Source organism: Diceros bicornis, chromosome 31 (genome assembly GCF_020826845.1).
Source record: "Diceros bicornis minor isolate mBicDic1 chromosome 31, mDicBic1.mat.cur, whole genome shotgun sequence".
NCBI classification, from domain to species: Eukaryota; Metazoa; Chordata; class Mammalia; order Perissodactyla; family Rhinocerotidae; genus Diceros; species Diceros bicornis.
In genome coordinates, this window is record NC_080770.1 from 5,511,251 (window position 1) to 5,528,506 (window position 17,256).

At 57.6% G+C, this 17,256-nt stretch overlaps 1 protein-coding gene across 2 annotated transcripts in view; it reads right to left on the reverse strand.

Annotated features, from left to right (window-relative positions):
• Nucleotides 1-5,026: 5,026 nt before the first annotated feature.
• LRP5 (LDL receptor related protein 5) overlaps nucleotides 5,027-17,256 on the reverse strand; it is a 111,209-nt gene continuing 98,979 nt past the window's right edge. For both annotated transcript variants that reach the window (XM_058526202.1, XM_058526203.1), the window contains exons 18-23: nucleotides 16,754-16,990; nucleotides 14,518-14,628; nucleotides 12,613-12,849; nucleotides 12,072-12,211; nucleotides 7,433-7,530; nucleotides 5,027-5,490 (exon numbers count right to left, since the gene is read on the reverse strand). In XM_058526202.1, the coding sequence (XP_058382185.1) occupies nucleotides 5,229-5,490; nucleotides 7,433-7,530; nucleotides 12,072-12,211; nucleotides 12,613-12,849; nucleotides 14,518-14,628; nucleotides 16,754-16,990 (1,085 nt within the window). In that variant the 3' untranslated portion in view covers nucleotides 5,027-5,228. The remainder of the gene's footprint in view (nucleotides 5,491-7,432; nucleotides 7,531-12,071; nucleotides 12,212-12,612; nucleotides 12,850-14,517; nucleotides 14,629-16,753; nucleotides 16,991-17,256) is intronic.

The following is a 17,256-nucleotide window of genomic DNA, read 5'->3' on the forward strand; positions in this document are numbered from 1 at the left end:
CCCATCCCTTTGCTCTTTCATCATCAAAGGACTTGCCAGTACCTGCTTCAGGCTTCTCCAACCCAGACTCTGAGGTGGGTCATAGGGCCATGTGCGCTATAATTAAAGGAAACAGTATAGTACCTCACCCAACGTAAGTGGGCCCCATAGTCTTCAATCATCATGAGTTCCTAACCTATCCAGAAGTGTTGATGTCAGGGAGGACTTCCTGGAGGAGCAGGCATCTGAGCTCAGCCCATCTCATGAGGGCCATGGAGAGCTATTAATTAGGCTTTAAGCAAGAGAGTGACTTTGAAGCTTTGGATTGGCTTCACCATCCTAAAACTTCTAGATTTCACGGATCACCACCTTCCCCTGTTTCCCCCCAATCCTTTTGTGGTTTAATTTTTAATGTTTAAATTTTTAATCCGTTTAGGCTTGAAAAAAAATTTACATGAATATTTTCAGACATACTCAAAAGTGGAGAGAAAAGTATGCCCACTACCCATCACCCAGCTATTACTCCTTAACTTTTGGGAACAGACACAGCTGCCAAATTTTAATCCTTTCAAGTAATATTAAAAAAAAAATACCACTTACTATCACTGGGATTTCATGAAAAAAACGACATTTTGAGCCAGCCTTTATGGCCTAGCAGTTAAAGTTCAGCACGCTCTGCTTCAGTGGCCCGGGTTTGGTTCTCTGGCAGGGAACCACACCACCCGTCTGTCAGTAGAGTAGCCATGCTGTGGCGGCTCACAGAGGAGAACCAGAAAAACTTAAAACTATGCACAACTAGGGGCCGGCCCCGTGGCTTAGCGGTTAAATGCGTGCGCTCCGCTGCTGGCGACCCGGGTTCAGATCCCGGGGTGCGCACCGCTTGTCCGGCCCTGCTGAGGCCGCGTCCCACATCCAGCAACTAGAAGGATGTGCATCCATGACATACAACTATCTACTGGGGGTTGGGGGGGAGGAGGAGGATTGGCAATAGATGTTAGCTCAGAGCCGGTCTTCCTCAGCAAAAAGAGGAGGATTGGCAATAGATGTTAGCTCAGAGCCGGTCTTCCTCAGCAAAAAGAGGAGGATTGGCATGGATGTTAGCTCAGGGCTGATCTTTCTCACAAAAAAAACAAAAACAAAAACTATACACAACTATTTACTGGGGCTTTGTGGGGGGAAAGGAAGAAAAAAGGAGGAAGATTGGCAACTGATGTTAGCTTAGGGCAAAAATTCCCCCGTAAAATAATAATAATAAATTTTTTTTTAAATCCCTTTTCAAAGAAAGAACATTTTAACACACGCATACACTCAGATAGAAAAAGACTTTAAGATGAATAAGCTCAACTTGGGGAGAAAGTTGTCTTTCCTTTTCTTATGTCACCAGGGCTCCGTCCTCACCCGAGGGCTGGAGTGGGGCCACCCAGGCAGAGGACATGCTTCGGGAGGGCCCGGGCTGGTGCTGGCTCATCGCTGGCTCTGGTCAAAACATGTTGAGGCTGGAGAGAAGGGCCAGATAGCGATCTCTAGAGGCAGATGAAGGTGGACCCGTTTTAACATGGGACATTTAACTCCTGTCTCATCCTTTTCTTGACTGCATCAAGATTCAGTCTGGGTTGGGGAGGAGGTGAGTATTTCCCTTCCCAGCAAAGGACTGTTGATAATCCAGGGGTTGGTAGAAAGAGGAGCTGCTGGGGTTGCTAATGACGAGGGCTGCCATCCAGCTTATGGGGAAAGAAAAGAGAAGGGGGCATTTGGGTCCAGAGAAGGAGATAGAGGCATAGGAATCTGGGCGAAGACCTCGAGAGAGGGAGCCAGCAAAGGGCTCCTTGGTGGGACCCCAGACCGTGACCTGAGGGTATGGTCCAACGAGGGGGTCCTAGTCCTGTGAAGAGACAGCTGAGTGGCTCTCGAGAAGAAACCCTGCAGGGGCCACGTGGTATCCAAGCCCTACCCAACTTCCCAACCACCCGGGGTTCTCCAGGACAAAACCTTTCACCTCACCCCCTCCCGGTTCCCCAGCATCCTACCTGGCAGTGGACATGCCAAGGTCTGGCCATATGGATTTTGTTCAACTGCCCAGGGCAGCTGTAGACCAAGGTGGCTTCTGGACCCAGGGCGGAGCGGAGCTCCCACACCTGTCCTGGAGGGAGGGGCTGGAGGAGGGCAGAGCTGAGTAAAAGGCCCTCTGATAGGGTAGGTGAGGAGGGAGCCCGTTACACAAGGGAGACCCTCACAGGGCTCAGTTGAGGCGTGACAGAGACAGGCAGTAGTGGGTGTCACCGCAGAGGGGAGAGGCTTTGGAAGGAAGGTAGAAGCCCTTTCGGCCACACTGAGTAGCACCTGGTAGCCAGGTAGTAATGTTTATTGGATAAAGGAAAGAATGAGAAAAGTTCTTGCTTTACTTCTTTTTCCCCGGAGCCTTGGTTTCCTCAACTACAAGTTAGGAGTGTCATCTCCCCAGCGAGGCTGTAGTGAAGTTTAATTGAGATAAACCAAGTTAACTTCACCCCCTCATTTAAGACACAGCTCAGGTATCACCTCCTCCAGGAAGCCCTCCTTGCTCTCCCATCTGAATATGATACCCTCTCGGTGCCCCCCAGGATATCTCAACTCTGCTTTCAGAACCCCATGGCTGTGGAAACCGTCTGCCTCTATCACTGGATTTGGAGCACCTTCAAGGGAGAGGCTGTATCTGACCAATCTCTGGGTCCCCCAGCATGGGACTTAAGTGCAGGGCTCTCTGCACACAGTGGGTGCTTACTGAAGGCGGACAGATTTACTCGGCATGTATTAGGCCAGCGGGTTGCCCCCTATTCTACCTAGCTGACCGCACGGCAGGAAAGGGTTCCGCAGAGTGGCCCCTGCCCACCAGATGGCCCCCCTAGCCATGCTCTATAGTGACGCCCAGGATGGTGGTGGAGGGGGGAGAGGAGGCCTGGAGAGGGTGACTCTGCCAGGGGTCAGCAGTCCAGGCCACTCCTTTCCTGCCCCTTGCCTTATCCCCGGCAGGCCCTAGCAGACGGGATGGCTGGCTGGGCAGGAGAACGGAGCAGGGGTGCTCCCGGGGGACCCCCACCATGCATGGCTGGAAGGAAGGGCAGGAGAGTGGAGGGTCTCCGGGGGCCCCCCCACGATGCAGTTCCTGCTTCTGAGTCAGCAAAGCACACCCAAACTGCGCGGGTCAAGATTAGTGCGTTAACTAGCAGCTCAGGGCACTAACCTGGAAGGACAGGAACCCTGAGAGCTTGGGGCTCTGAGCCCCACAGGCAGCTCTGTGGGGCAGGGGACCCCACCTTGGGCCTAGGAGCTCTGGGTGCATGCTCTAGCTCTGCCGGTCCTTAGTGGTGTGACCTGGGCAAGTATGTCACCTGTCTGAGCTTTAATCGGTCACGGCTTCCATTTACCAAGGACCTGTGCTTGCCAGGCACCCACTGGGCGAGGCGTCCTCACAGGCGTCATCTCACAGAAGCCCTACCGCGGTCCTAGGGGACGGCACCCTTGCCTAACAGATGGGGCCACCAGGATGAAGTGGGGAAGATGGAGCTGGCCTTCCCAGGCAGAGCCCACCCCTCCTGTCTGCAAAGAGAGGTCCCCACCGGGTGGCACAGGCAGCCCTGGGTTGGCATCCAGGACTGGGCTTCCAGTGCTCACTGCTGCTTTGCACTGGTGGCAGGTCGCCTCGTCCCATGTCTGCGCTTGGTCCCAGCGGTGGCAGCACCAGCCAATCCACCTGTCTCCATCTGTTGCCAGTGCTGACCCATGACCTCGGGGAACTCCCAGGCAATCGGGGGGCAGGGGAGGTGACTCCCCAAAGGTCTGTTCCAGGGAACCAGGTCCAGCAGACTTGTGCCCTAATGTCCCCAGCTATGTCCCCTGGCTGAGCAGTCTTGGAGCCCTAAGGGCGGCTGCCTTCCCCGTCCCCCCTCCTCAGCACGAGGCTGCAGGATCCCAGTATGTTCTGGAACCCATCCTGGAGGCCATCCAGCAGTTGGTTGACTCCCCTCCCTCAGCTGTTGCCACCCCCGCACTTCCAGGCCCTGGGGTGGGTCAAGGGTTCAATCTCAGGCTCGCGCCGGGAGGCCCTCCTTGCAGATCTCTGTGTTGCCTCGCAGGTGGAAGGTGCACTCAGCTCTACACGTGGTGGTTCTCGGACCTCCCTCCAACATTCCAATTGAGGTCAGATCCCTTCTAGCTTGCATTTCCGCCCTCCCCTCCGAATGTGGTCATTCCTGCCTGGCTTTCAGAGCAGCGGGAGAAGAGCCGACACACCATTACTTGCTGAATCCTCTGTCTCCTTCCACAGACTGGGGACCCCCAGGGGCAGGGACCAGGCCTTATCTGTCTCCTCTGGTCCCACCCGAGTGGGCACCTGGTAAGCCTTGGGCAGTGCATCCACTGGGGTCAACACGGACAGCAGGGCCAGGAGGGCCCCCTGGCCCCCAGCACCATCTCCTGGCAGCAGCAGCAGCCCTGGGCTGGCACACACAGAGGTCAGACTGTAGTCAAGACTGGCCAGGTATATAATCTGCAGAGCACAGCGCAAAACGAAAGTGCAGGGCCTCTTTCGCAAAAATTATTTAGAATCTTGGGACAGTAACAGCAGAGCACTAAATCACGCATAGGGCCCTTCCTTTTTTTTTTCTGAAGAGGATCTGCCCTGAGCTAACATCTGTGTCCATCTTCCTCTAGTTTGTATGAGGGTTGCCACCACAGCACGGCTGATGAGTGGTGTAGGTCTACGCCCGGGATCCAAACCCATGAACCCAGGCTGCCGAAGCGGAGCGTACCAAACTTAACCACACCACTGAGCTGGCCCCAATGGGGTCCTTCCTGACCCCATAATCAAGCACCCATGAAGCTGGCCTGCCTGCGGGCCTCTGCCCAGAGGTCTCAGCCCTTCCCTGTGGGGGCCTGATGGAGACAGACCCTGTGCCCAGGAGGGCAAGTGCATAGCTCCAAAGGCCGTCCAGGGGAAGGCCAGAGGTCGTATTCACTCCGTGGGGACACTCAACGTGGACGCATACATGGCACAAAAGAATGGCAGTGATGTTTTAAAAAAATTAAGTTTATAAATATTTTCTCCACTGTACAAAGTTTTCTCAGCCCTGCCCACCCCCCATCACTGTTCACATTTCTCATGTTTTTAAAATCCCAACTATATTTATTTTTTAAATCATAAAATATATTTTTTCTTTGTTCATATTTAAAACTATTTACAGGGGCGCAGAGAGGCCGGCGGGCGGCGGAGGTCAGGACGAGTCCGTGCAGGGGGACGGCGGGGGCGGGAAGAGGTGGAAGTAGCTCCTCTCGGTGGCGGGCGAAGGCGGGCAGCTGTCCTCCGCCGACAGGTACTGGCTGTGGGGCGTGGGCGGGGGCGGGTAGGGGTCTGAGTCCGAGTTCAAATCCAGGTAGTACTTGCTGGTCTTCCAGCGGCTGGCGCTGTAGTCGCTGTCGCACACATCCGTGCTGCAGGGCGTGGTCGGGGGCGCCATGCCTCGGATGATGTAGGGCCTGACGGGGACAAAGAAGGGGGGGTGGGACCTTGATTTGGGGAGGCCCCCAGCTGTGTGGTCTCAACATCCCCACCTCTCAGGTGGGCGTGCCTGCACCCACCCTGCGGGGCTGCCGAGCCCCGGCCCTGGCAAGGACGGCAGCCCCAGGCCAAGGTCGCCTTTACGGAGAGCGAGGCCTTCAGAGCCTGCCTGGTTGATCTTGGGCAACTTACTTAACCTCTCTGAGCTTCGGTTTCTCATTGATAAAACAGGGAGGATGAAACAGCACCCATTTCAAAAGGGGCCTGTGAGGATTAAAATGAGATTCTGCATGGAAAGTGCTAGAAACAGACACCAGAAAAGTGCTTGATAACTGTTCCCCAGTATATCATCACCATAAATATCGGAGACCAGTTGGCCTGGAATGGTCCCATCTTCAGTGAAAGCAACCTGACCCTGGAGATGTCTCCTGGCTGCCCTCAAAACACCTCCTGCACCCTGAAATCCTGTGTCCGGCTGCCCCGTGGTGTGTTTAATTAAGAGCCCCAGTGGGCGGGAAGGGGGAGCCACCACCCGAGGGCCAGCAAGGGGCACCTGGTCCTGAGCAAAGAGCAGCAGGAGGATCAGCCTCATAGGACCCCGGGAGCAGGAAGGGACCCCAACAGACAGTGGGGGGAAGAGGTATCAGAGTAGGACCGAAATCAGGACAGAACGAGAAAAGCGTGGGGTGAAGGGAGACTGAGGGGCCTGGCCTGGCTGGTGTGGATGTGACAGCCCTTGGGACAGCGGCCGACGAGGCTACTGGGGACAGACGGTGACGCTGAGGCAGTGGGGAGCCTCTGCAGGTCCCTGAATACAGCAGTGACCCAGCAGAGAGGCTGCACCCACGCTGGGCCCCGGAGTTCCTGAAATGGCCACGAGGTGGCAGGCGGCGCCACGCTCAGAGGCTCTGCTACTCCAGGGGACCCCAAGGGAGGAGAATGAGGGGCCTCGGCCACTCCCAAGCTTCTGCCTCCACCTGGGTGGTCCACAGACATGCCAAAGCCCTGATCTCCACATAGGGGGCAAGTCTGGCCCAGGCCCAACCCCCATCTGCCCCGTCAGGTAGCTCCCTTGGGGGTGAGGAGCCCAGTGTACCTGTGGGGTGGGCCCTGCTGGCTGAGACCACTGGGTTACAGTCAGGAGGTTCATGTCACCTACCCCAGGCTCTGCCCCGGCCCCTGGACACAGGCCAGCACCCCCGGATCCTGTTTCTGCTTAACATTCTCAGGTGTCCCCACCCCACCCAGGGAGGTGGGGCGTGCGACCCGGATATAGACAGCTTGAGGTGGGTGGGTAGGGGGCCTGAGCAGGCCTGTGGGCTTCCCAGGCTCAAGCAGGCCCTTGTAGTACATAAGGAGAAAGGATTACCCTATCAAGGGCCCGCAGGGGGCTAGGTGCCCCACCAGCACTCATGGGGACTTGGATTTGGTCCTTACGGGGGCCGAGGCAGCAAGAGGGGGCATCACTGCCAGGGTCCCACAGCTGGATTCAAGCACAGTTCCCGGCGCCTGTGCATCGGGCCTCCCCGGAAGGTGGGCAGCCAGCTTGCCGTTCCCCAAGGCCCTCCTGGGGGTGGGGCCTGGCCGTGCCACAGTGGGAACCCCCTGGTGGCATCCTTCAAGGCCACATCTGCCCCGACACATCCCGGCTGACAAAATACCCCGAGAGCTGCTACAAGAGCCTGCTCAGAACATGGGACTCGGCTGGTTTCTGGGCTCAACAGGCAGGCCCGGCTTGCTCACGGGGCCAGGCAGCCCAGTGTGGTCTGAGGGGCCAGCAGAGCCAGGGGGAGCAGGGCTGGGCCCCAACGCACACCCACCAGCGCCCTGGACCCTCCCCGGCTTTTCTCACCTAGGACCTGGGGACAAGGCCCCTCCTCTACCCCGGGCTTCTCTGGGGGGCTGCGGGGGCCTTCGTACCTGTAGGGTCTCGCGGTGGCGGGAATGTTTGAAGAGTAGAACATGTCCACGTTGTACAAGGAGGGGTCCGTGGCGGGGGACGGCGGCGGGTTCAGGATCTGAGGAGAGCCGAGCAAGGGTTAGGGTGGCCTGACAGACCTGCCACCGCCCGCCCGCCTCGGGGTTAACATACAGAGCTGGGGTCCCGTCTGCACCGGCCAACTCGGCTAAGCGGGCCCCACGCCTCCCAGGATCCCCCGGTCTGCGGAGGGGAAGCAGCAGCTGTCCCGCCCTGAGGGTCATCACGGGGACAGTGGAGAGAGCAGGGTGCCTGCAGCCCAGGGTGCCCGGCTCGCTTCCCGGGCACCTGCCCGGCTGACCCCAGTGACCCCAGGCCTGCGCCCACACGCCTCGCCGTGAGCTCAGAAGTGGGACTTGGGAGCAGTCCCTGGACGCCCACACCAGCCCCCTTTGTGCTTCCCCACCCCAGCAGATGTCCCCACAGGCCCCGTGTGTCCACCTGCACAGTGACCCCTCACGAGGCCCCTCTGGGACTTTCCCGCCAACTCCCCCTTTGGACTTTTACTTCCCCCCCGCATGGTGCAAAGTCTAATTCCTATAATACAGGAGCCCCCGTTATCCGTGCGGGGTCTGTTCCAGGACCCCCAGTGGATGCCTGAAACCGCGGGTAGCACCCAACCCTGTATATACTGTGTTTCTTCCGATTCATACACACCTATGATAAAGTTTAATTTACAAATTAGGCACGGTAAGAGATTAACAACTCATAATAAAATAGAACAATTATAAGAATATACTGTAATAAAAGTTACCGTATATCTTAGCAACCTCAGCATAGAATTTTTTTCTTTCCTTACTAAGTTGAGAACTTTCACCTTTTCACTTAAAGGAAGCACTGTATGTACTGCTTCTCTTTGGCATATCCGAATTGCCAGCATCACTACTCTTACACTTTGGGGCCATTATTAAGTGAAATAAGGGCGACTTGAACACAAGCACTGCGATACTGTGACAGTCATCTGGTAACGGAGACGGCTACTAAGTGAGTGACGGGTGGGCAGCGTATTCTGCATAGATCCGCTGGACAAAGGGACGAGGCATGTCCCCGGTGGGATGCAGCGGGACGGTGTGAGATTTCATCACGCTACTCAGACCGGGTGAGGAGCAGAACAGACCTCAGGGTGTGGGAGAGGCAGGGCAGGGGGTGGTCTGCTCCAACAGAATGAGCTGGCGGGTAGTTACCCCTCAGTTCCTCAGCCTCCTCATTTGCAAAATGGGAGGACGACAGCACCCCTTTCTGGAGCTAGGTTAATGTGGCACATGGAGACTGCATGCATCGGCTGGGAGCGTGGGAAGGGCTTGTAAACCCAGCTTTTACTTATTGCTAGTAGCAGAAAGCGAGGCTCAGAGAGCAGCTATCCCCACCTTCAGATGCCATCATTTGGGTTTTAAAAAGTACATATGGGGCTGGCCCTGTGGCTTAGTGGTTAAGTGCATGCACTCCGCTACCGGCGGCCCAGGTTCAGATCCCGGGCGCGCACCGACGCACCACTTCTCCGGCCATGCTGAGGCCACGTCCCACATGCAGCAACTGGAAGGATGTGCAGCTATGACATACAACTATCTACTGGGGCTTTGGGGGAAAAAAAAAAAAGGAGGAGGATTGGCAATAGATGTTAGCTCAGAGCCGGTCTTCCTCAGCAAAAAGAGGAGGATTAGCATGGATGTTAGCTCAGGGCTGATCTCCCTCACAAAAAAAAAAAAAAAAAAAGTACATAAGAAACCACTCTGCATGACACCATATGAGGGGTACATGTCGTACATTTGTCGAAACTCACAGAACTTAACCGCACCAAGAGTGAACCCTAACGTCAACCATGCACTCTGGGTGATGATCATTTCTCATGAAGGTTCATGGATTGTAAGAGACGTACCACACTGGTACAGGATGTTGATAATGGGGAGGCCGTGCCTGTGTGGGGATGGGGGTATGTGGGGAATCTCTATACCTCCCTCTCAATTTTGCTGTGAACCTAAAATGCTCCAAAAAAATGGTCTTAAAAAAAAGTACACATGTTGGGGCCGGCCCCGCGGCTTAGCCGTTAAGTGCGCGCGCTCCGCTACTGGCGGCCCGGGTTCGGATCCCAGGCACACACACCGACACACCACTTGTCCGGCCATGCTGAGGCCGCGTCCCACATACAGCAACTAGAAGGATGTGCAACTATGACATACAACTATCTACTGGGGCTTTGGGGAAAAAAAGGAGGAGGACTGGCGATAGATGTTAGCTCAGAGCCGGTCTTCCTCAGCAAAAAGAGGAGGATTGGCATGGATGTTAGCTCAGGGCTGATCTTCCTCACCAAAAAAAACCAAAAAAAAAAAAATTACACATGTAAAACTGGTGAAATCTGAACAAGCCAAAGAATATCACATCAATGTCCTAATTATGATATGGTAACATTGCTATAGACTGCATGTTCATTCCTCCAAAATTCATATGTTGAAACCTAATCCCAGTGGCGTGGGTTAGGAGGTGGGGCCTTTGGGAGGTGGTTAGGTCGTGAGGGTGGAGCCCCCATGATGGGACCAGTGCCCTTATAAGAAGAGACCCCAGAGAGCTCCCTCGCCCCTCTGCCATGTGAGGCTAAGACAGCCGTCTAAGAACCAGGAACTGGGTCCCACCAGACACCAGATCTGCCAGTGCCTTGATCCTGGACTTCCCAGCCTCCAAAACCGTGAAAAAATAGTTTGCTGTGTAAGCCACCCCGTCTATGATATTTTTGTTAGAGCAACACAAATGGATGAAGACAACTCTAGTCATGTGAGATGTTACCACTGGGGAGAACCGGTGAAGGGTAGCTGGGATCTCTCTGTATTATTTCTTACAGCTGCATGGGAATCTACAATTATCTCAAAGTAAAATGTGAAAAAATTACTCTTTGCTGGAAAAATTAAGTCCATACTCTTGTATACTTGCTTATGCACCAACACCCCTGGGAGAACACAAGAACACAAGAAACTAACCCCAGGAAGTGCTTCCAGGGGGGCTCCTGCTCAGGGTGGGGGCCCCTCTCTTCACTGCACATTCCATTGTACCTTTTGAATTTTGTACCACGAGCATAGATTACTGATGCAAAATAACGTAGTTAACTTAAAAATAGCTGGCTCCGCGAGGAGTTTCCTTTTGGGCTGTTGAAAATGTTCTAAAATTAACTATGGTGACGGTTGCACATATCTGTGAATATACTAAAAGCCACCGAATTGTACACTTTAAGTGGGTGAATTATATGGTATGTGAATTATATAAAAAACAGCTGGCTGGTCAGCGTTATCTCTTGCTGCCTATTAAGATCCCTCCAGCTCCCAGCAGAGCCTGAGGATGGAGAAGCCAGTCTCCTGAGCCTCCTGGTGTCTGCATGGGGGCCCAGGGGCCGTCCTGCAGGAAGCTCAGCCTTCCATGGGTTCCTCGTGCCTCCAGCTGGTCACGTGGGCTTGCTCGAGTCAGGAGACAGCGGCAGCGGGGAGGACAAGCGGAATGGTGGTGAGTATTGTCAACTCCAGGCTTCTGGCTCTTTGCTTCCTCTGTCCCTGAACACAGTGAGGCCCCAGAGACTCCAGGAGCCTCAGTTCCCGTCTGTGAACCGGAGATGACAACCTCCGATGCCCCCTCCCTCCCAGGGCCTGCCAGGGTCAGGTACAACAAGGAGGGGGCAGCACCCCAGACGTGAGGGACACCCAGAAGGGCAGGAAGGCCCAGCCCTGGCGGGTGGGGCCTGTTGCAGACCCCAGAGAAAGCTCAAAGGCTGTCCTCACCTTAGAGGGGCATACCATCGCAGGAAATCAGGTTTCGAAGAATTAAAAAGCATAGAACCACGTTAAGCCAGACCCCATGTTTCCATATACCCTGGGTCCCGTCCGTGCAGCAAGCTCACTGCGGTGCCCCTGGGGCTGCGCTCTTGGGGATGGGGGTCTCCCCAGCCCACTTCGGGGAGAAGGTCCCCGTGGTTACTTGTAGGGGGGCTCAGACACTGAGGGCTCCAGGGCCTCCCCCTCTGGACAATCATTTCCCTCCAGCGGGTGGCTCAGCCCCTCACGCCATCCGGGCTGCTGGAGGAGCATTTCAGCCACCAAGTCAGCCCGTGGGTGCCTGTCCTTTGGGAAACAACCCAGCTATCTTCAGGGACCCTGAGAGGCCCTTTTTGGGAAAGTTGGGTGTTCCTGACGAGGACACTGGGGGGAAAGCCCACACAGACACACTGAGCACCCCGCCACACAGGCCCCCAGAGGCAGCCATGGGGGCCCCTGCGGGACAGAGACCGCCACCTAAACACCGAGATGCCCGACAGCAGCCCTGGGAGGAGGGACTGTGGGCGAGACTTCCGCTCTTTAGATTTTTACGTGGTTTCCAGATTATCCACAATGAACAAAGAGCACCCTTTTCTAAACAGAAAACGTCATTAAAGAGAAAAACAACAGGGTCTGGAGAGGAGGAAGGGGAACGCTCCCCCCATTCTCTGAGATGGTGGGACAGCTAACAGTTCTAGAAATCCTGAGGTCACAAGAAGTGTCCCCCCCAAGTCAGCCACTGGTGGTGGGTGACCCCTGGCTGGCCAGGCCTCCTCTCGCCCCCACTCACCGGCGGGTACAGCGTGGCCTTGGTGCTGGATGAGCTGCTGGACGAGGCTCCGGTGACGTGGTTCCGGTCGTAGAGGGGCACCCCGCCCCGGCCCCCCATCAGGCTCACGGAGCCCATCATAGACTTGCCGCACGAGATGCCTGCGCGAGGGGACAAGGAGGGTCAGGGCCGGGGCGCCCCAGACACGGCAGGCCCTCCTCAGCTCCTGCTGCCCACGAGACCCGGGTTCAGGTGGGTAAGTCCTGTCTGAGGTGTGTCCCGCCCAGCTGCCCGCCACAGACAACTCATGACACACCCACAAGAATATGGAAGGTCAAGTCCAAAGAGTTGACCCCACTCCTCCAAGGCCACAGGATGAGTCCTGGCTGTGCAGGACTCTGTGTTGAGAAGGATTCTGATGCCAAGCACAGGCTCAAGAAAGCCTGAATGCTGTGACGGATTAGTGATGTCTTCCATGTGCACAAGACGGGTCGTGGTAGCAGCATCCCCAGTCCTCTCTCCCACATCCTGCCCAGGGCCCTTGCACGTCCCGGCTCCTTACCTGTGAAGGGACCATGCTGGGAGCCGCCCGGGGCTATGAAGTTGAGGGGCACGTGGGGGGTCCCGCTGACGTACTCATGCGGGAAGGGCCCTCCGGCCCCTGCGTAGCGCTGACACACCACACGCTGGCAGACAAAGTAGACCCCGCCCATGACAAAGAGGGAGAGGATGATGCCGATGACAGGCCCGATGGCGCTGCTGTGGGCGGGGCCGTCGTCCGAGGGAGGCTTGGTGATCTCTGCCAGAGGACGGGGGAGGAGAGGCCGCCGTTAACCGACCGCAAAGGAACAGTGTGTCCCGGAGGAGCTGGTGCTGCCCAGGCCCAGCACCCGCTGACCTCACGGAGGGCGGGGAGGAGGGAGATGCTGGGGCTGGAGCGGCACCACCGACTGGTTGCCCCTCGGCCTGCCCGGAGCGCCCTCCCCCTCTCCCCCTCCTCCTGGCTAAGCTCTACCCACCTCCCCACCACGGCCCCTCAACAGCGACCCCTCCACAGCAGCCTGTATTCTCAGCTGGAAGCACGTGCACCGGATGCCCCCATGTGCCGTGTCCCTAACAGAGCCGGCCCAGGAGGCCCCGCAGCTGGTTAGAGGAGCTGAGCACCAGCCCGCAGGTGTGGGGCAGGTAGGCGGGGCCCCGGGGTCTCCCAGCCTGTCTAGCAGTGGACTCCGCCCCCGCGTAGGGGCTGGGCTGACGGGTGCCCCAGGGCCTGCGCTGTCACCAGCAGGGCTCCCAGAGTCCCGCATGCCCGCCTGCCACAGAGGCGAGAATCCTGAAAGGCCGAAGTGGGGGCACCGTGCGGGGTGGAGTGTGACAGGGCCTGGACTTGGGGCTCAACCAAACCCGCAAAGCCAGGAGCCCGCTCAGGGCTGCAAAGGTGCCCCCAGGGGTCCTTCTGGGCACCTGTGCGTGGGGCTGCCAGGTGGGGGCGCTCCTCAGGCTCGCTCCACTATCAAGGCCACTCAGGGCATGGAGGGCGTGTCTGGGCTCTCAACTTTGACAAAAGGACATTCACTTTCCCATCAGCTTGGCCCCACGATTCTGAGGGCAATCCACTACAGCCCCTCCTGCCGGCCACAAACCCAAACAGAGGAAAGCGGCTGGCTCCGGGGACAAGGATGAATATCCGCCTCGACTACTGGGGCCTCAGTCACGCTGCGGGCTGAAGACAGACACTGTCGGATTGGACACCTGCCCAGCAGAGGAGCGAGACTCGGACCCCCTCTCCTGCAGTCAGAGCTCTCTGCCCAGGTCCCCCTGCAGTAAACAAAGTGGCATATCCCCAGACACATGGACACATTGCCACTTCCTGTCTGGGACTCCTGCCCCCTTCTCGTGTGAATCAAAAACAGCCTTTCAAGAGCCACCACCTCCAGGAAGCCTTCCCTGACTGCCCTGGCCCCACATCCTCTGGCCCCTGTATCCTTGACTGTACAGGCCGTGTCACTCGAGGGGCATGCAGCACGTGTGTGTGTGTGCAAGTGTGCACTGCGCCTCCTCAGCCAGACAGCAGGCTGCCAGGGAACGCCTCCCACCCTCACCCGGTCAGGGGTAATCTTGCTGCTGGGTGAGGTCTCTGGGCAGAAGCATGATGTTTCACTCAGGCCTGGCCTGGCACAGCCAGCCCCACTCACCAATGCCTTCTCCAAAGGGGCCTGCCTCTGTGCCTCTGTCCCAGCCGGAATGCCCCAAAGCTCACAGTCCCCTTCTCCCAGTCCCAGCTCAGCCCACAGTCGCCTCCACCTCTAGCAAGGCCTCCTTGCCTCCCCACTAGGCCAAACACTCCCGACCTCCCAGCCTCCTCAGTCCCAAACACGGCCCCCAGCCATTTCCTCCCTCTCGACCCCACACTCCTGAGGCAGGACCCTAGCACAGCAGCCCCCCCATCGGTGGGAAGCTGGCTCACCGCACATGAGCTCGTCGGAGCCGTCGATGCAGTCAGGAAAAGAATCGCACTGCTGCTTGATGAGGACGCACTGGCCACTGGCGCAGCGGAACTGGTTGGGTAGGCAGACGGCTGCAAGGAGGGGCCTTGCGTTCAGAGAGGCTGGAGGGCGCGACGCGGCCAGGGGCACTCAGCAGGTGGCCGCCAGCCAGTGCTCCCCGCCCCGCCCCCCAGACCCAGCAATCAAGGTCTGGGTTCCAATGCAGAGGAGACAAATGAGACCTTTTCTACAAGGGATCATGGCAAATCCCATCTTTTCGCTCCTCAGGATGACCCTGTCCCAAGGCTGATGCGATGCTGGGGTGGGGCTGGCAGGGCAGAGACCCCAACAGCCCCGGGAGGTATTCATCAGGCCCGAACACGGCCAGGACTAACGCAGCCCTGCACCCAGGCTCTCCCAGGTTACGGAGGAGGTGACGGCCAACCAGGGGCAGGTCCACACAAGTGACCCATGCAGCTCATGGCCTTCTGGAGGAGGAGGCAGAGAAAGGCCGGGTACTGCCCGCTGCCTCCCCTCCTCCTCCCAGACGCCGACCTGGAAGGAGCTACAGCCCCACGGGCAAGGCAGCAGCCCGGGGGGCTCAGCCATCGCCCGCCCCCAATACTTGCTATCCATAGCTCCCCACCTGCCTGTCCCGGGTGTCCTGCTCTAGGAACTGGAGACAAGGGGACCCTGTCCTGGCAACGGGTGGGAAGATGTGCTGGTGACCAGCAGGGGAGGAGGCTTCTGAGACAGAGGCCTGCTATGGGGCTGCTGCGTTTGCTCCAGGAGAAACATTTAGAGCAGGAGGAGGGAGGGGGCGTCCCTAATCAGGGCTCCTGCCATCCCGTGAGGTCACAGCCCAAACGCTGTGCTGGGGCAAGGTGTACGGCAGGGTACCGTATGGCCCTCAAAGCCTAAATACTTACTATCTGGTTCTTCACAGAAGAATTGGCTGAAGAGCCAGATAGTAAGTATTCGAGCTTTAAGAGCCCTCAGTCTCTATTGTGACTCCTCAACTCTGCTGTTTCAGCGCAAGACCAGCCACAGACAATACGTAAACGAAGCAGCCTGGCTGAGCCCCAATAAAACCTTGGCGGTGGCGGTCTGGATCTGGTCCTCAGGCCGCAGTTTGCCAACCCCTGGTCTACAGTCTCCACCCAATTCTCGAAGGGTCTGTGAGCTGGAAAGACTTAACAACTGTGGCTTTGTAGAAACATCTGAGAAATGACTCCCCAGGCCCTCGTGCTCCACAAAATGGCTGCTCATCATGAATGGGGACCGGGGTGGTGACGACATAGCATCTCAGTTATCTAAGAACAGCACGGTGTGGCTGTGGGGGAAGCAGCTGGAGGGATACATTCACAGCTCAGTGGCAGTCACAGGGAGGTGGTGCTGACAGTATGTGGCAGGAATCAACGGAGCCACATCGTGTATAAAATGAAAACTCAGAGAGGGCATAGGTATGTATGCTTCACTGTCAAGGTCTGAATGAAGATCCTGCTGGTCAGAGTGGACCCAGGGTGACTAAACAAATCTCTTTGTAACTTCTGGTTCAATGGGTTGCCAGAAACCACCCAGGCATCATCCCGCAGCCTGCTCAGTGGAGGACAGCACTGCCTTTTGGGAGGGGGATTTACGTGGGTGTAAGCCACCGAAATCGAGTGGACTACTGGATCTGCCTTGGGTTTCTGTAAATCTCTCGACCAAATGAGGGAAGGAAAGACTGACTCGCATAGTCTGCCTTCAAGCCAAACTGCTCGGCAGGTGACTCTGGGGTGGACGGCAGGGTTTTTCCTCATTGAGCCTAAAACTAACTTCTTTCCCTCCCAAGCTGAGGACGACCTGGCGATTTCACTCTGGGCAAAGGTTTTACAGTGACCCCAGTGTGGCGAGACGAAGCCTGGAGCTCCACACCCAGGAAGGCAATACAAATGGTTTCTCTAGGGAGGCGGCGGCCGGGGCGGGGCCTGGGTGGGAGAGGGCATGGGCGGGGCCTGAGCGGGAGAGGGCATGGGCGGGGTCTGACTGGAGGCGGGGCCTGGGTGGCAGGGCATGGGCGGGGCCTAACTGGAGGCGGGGCCTGAAGAGGCGGGGCCTGGGTGAGACAGGGCCTGGGCGGGGCCTGACTGGGGGCGGGGCCTGACTGGAGGCGGGGCCTGGGCTGGGGTCTGACCCGAGGCAGAGACAGAGACCCGGCTGGGGCCGGGGTCTCACCATCGCAGTCGGCCTCGTCCGAGCGGTCCTGGCAGTCGGCCTCGCCGTCGCAGCGCAGCCGCAGGTCCACACACTGGCCGCGCGCGCAGGGGAACTGGGCGGCCGAGCACACTGGGCAGCCCTCCTCGTCGCTCTGGTCGTCGCACTCGGGGAAGCCGTCGCAGCGCCAGGCCCCGGGGATGCAGTCGATCTCCCCGGTGGCGCACGCGAACTGGTCGGGGGAGCACGTGGGAGGCTCTGGGGAGGAGAGAAACCCCATCACGCGCCGCCCGCCCTGCCAAGACGGGGGAGACGCGCTGCATCCACGGGTGCCGTCCCCGCAGTCTCCACTGCTGTGTGTCCTGCCTGCTGTCCGCCCCCTGCCCCCAGCCCACGATGCAGGCGCGGCTAGGAAGTGTTTGCAGAAAGAAGACATCAATTATCTTTTCTTTTTACTGTGGAGGGCAAAGGGGCTGCCTGGGAACCTGAGCTTTAAGCAGCAGGCACTACACCAAGTAGAGCAG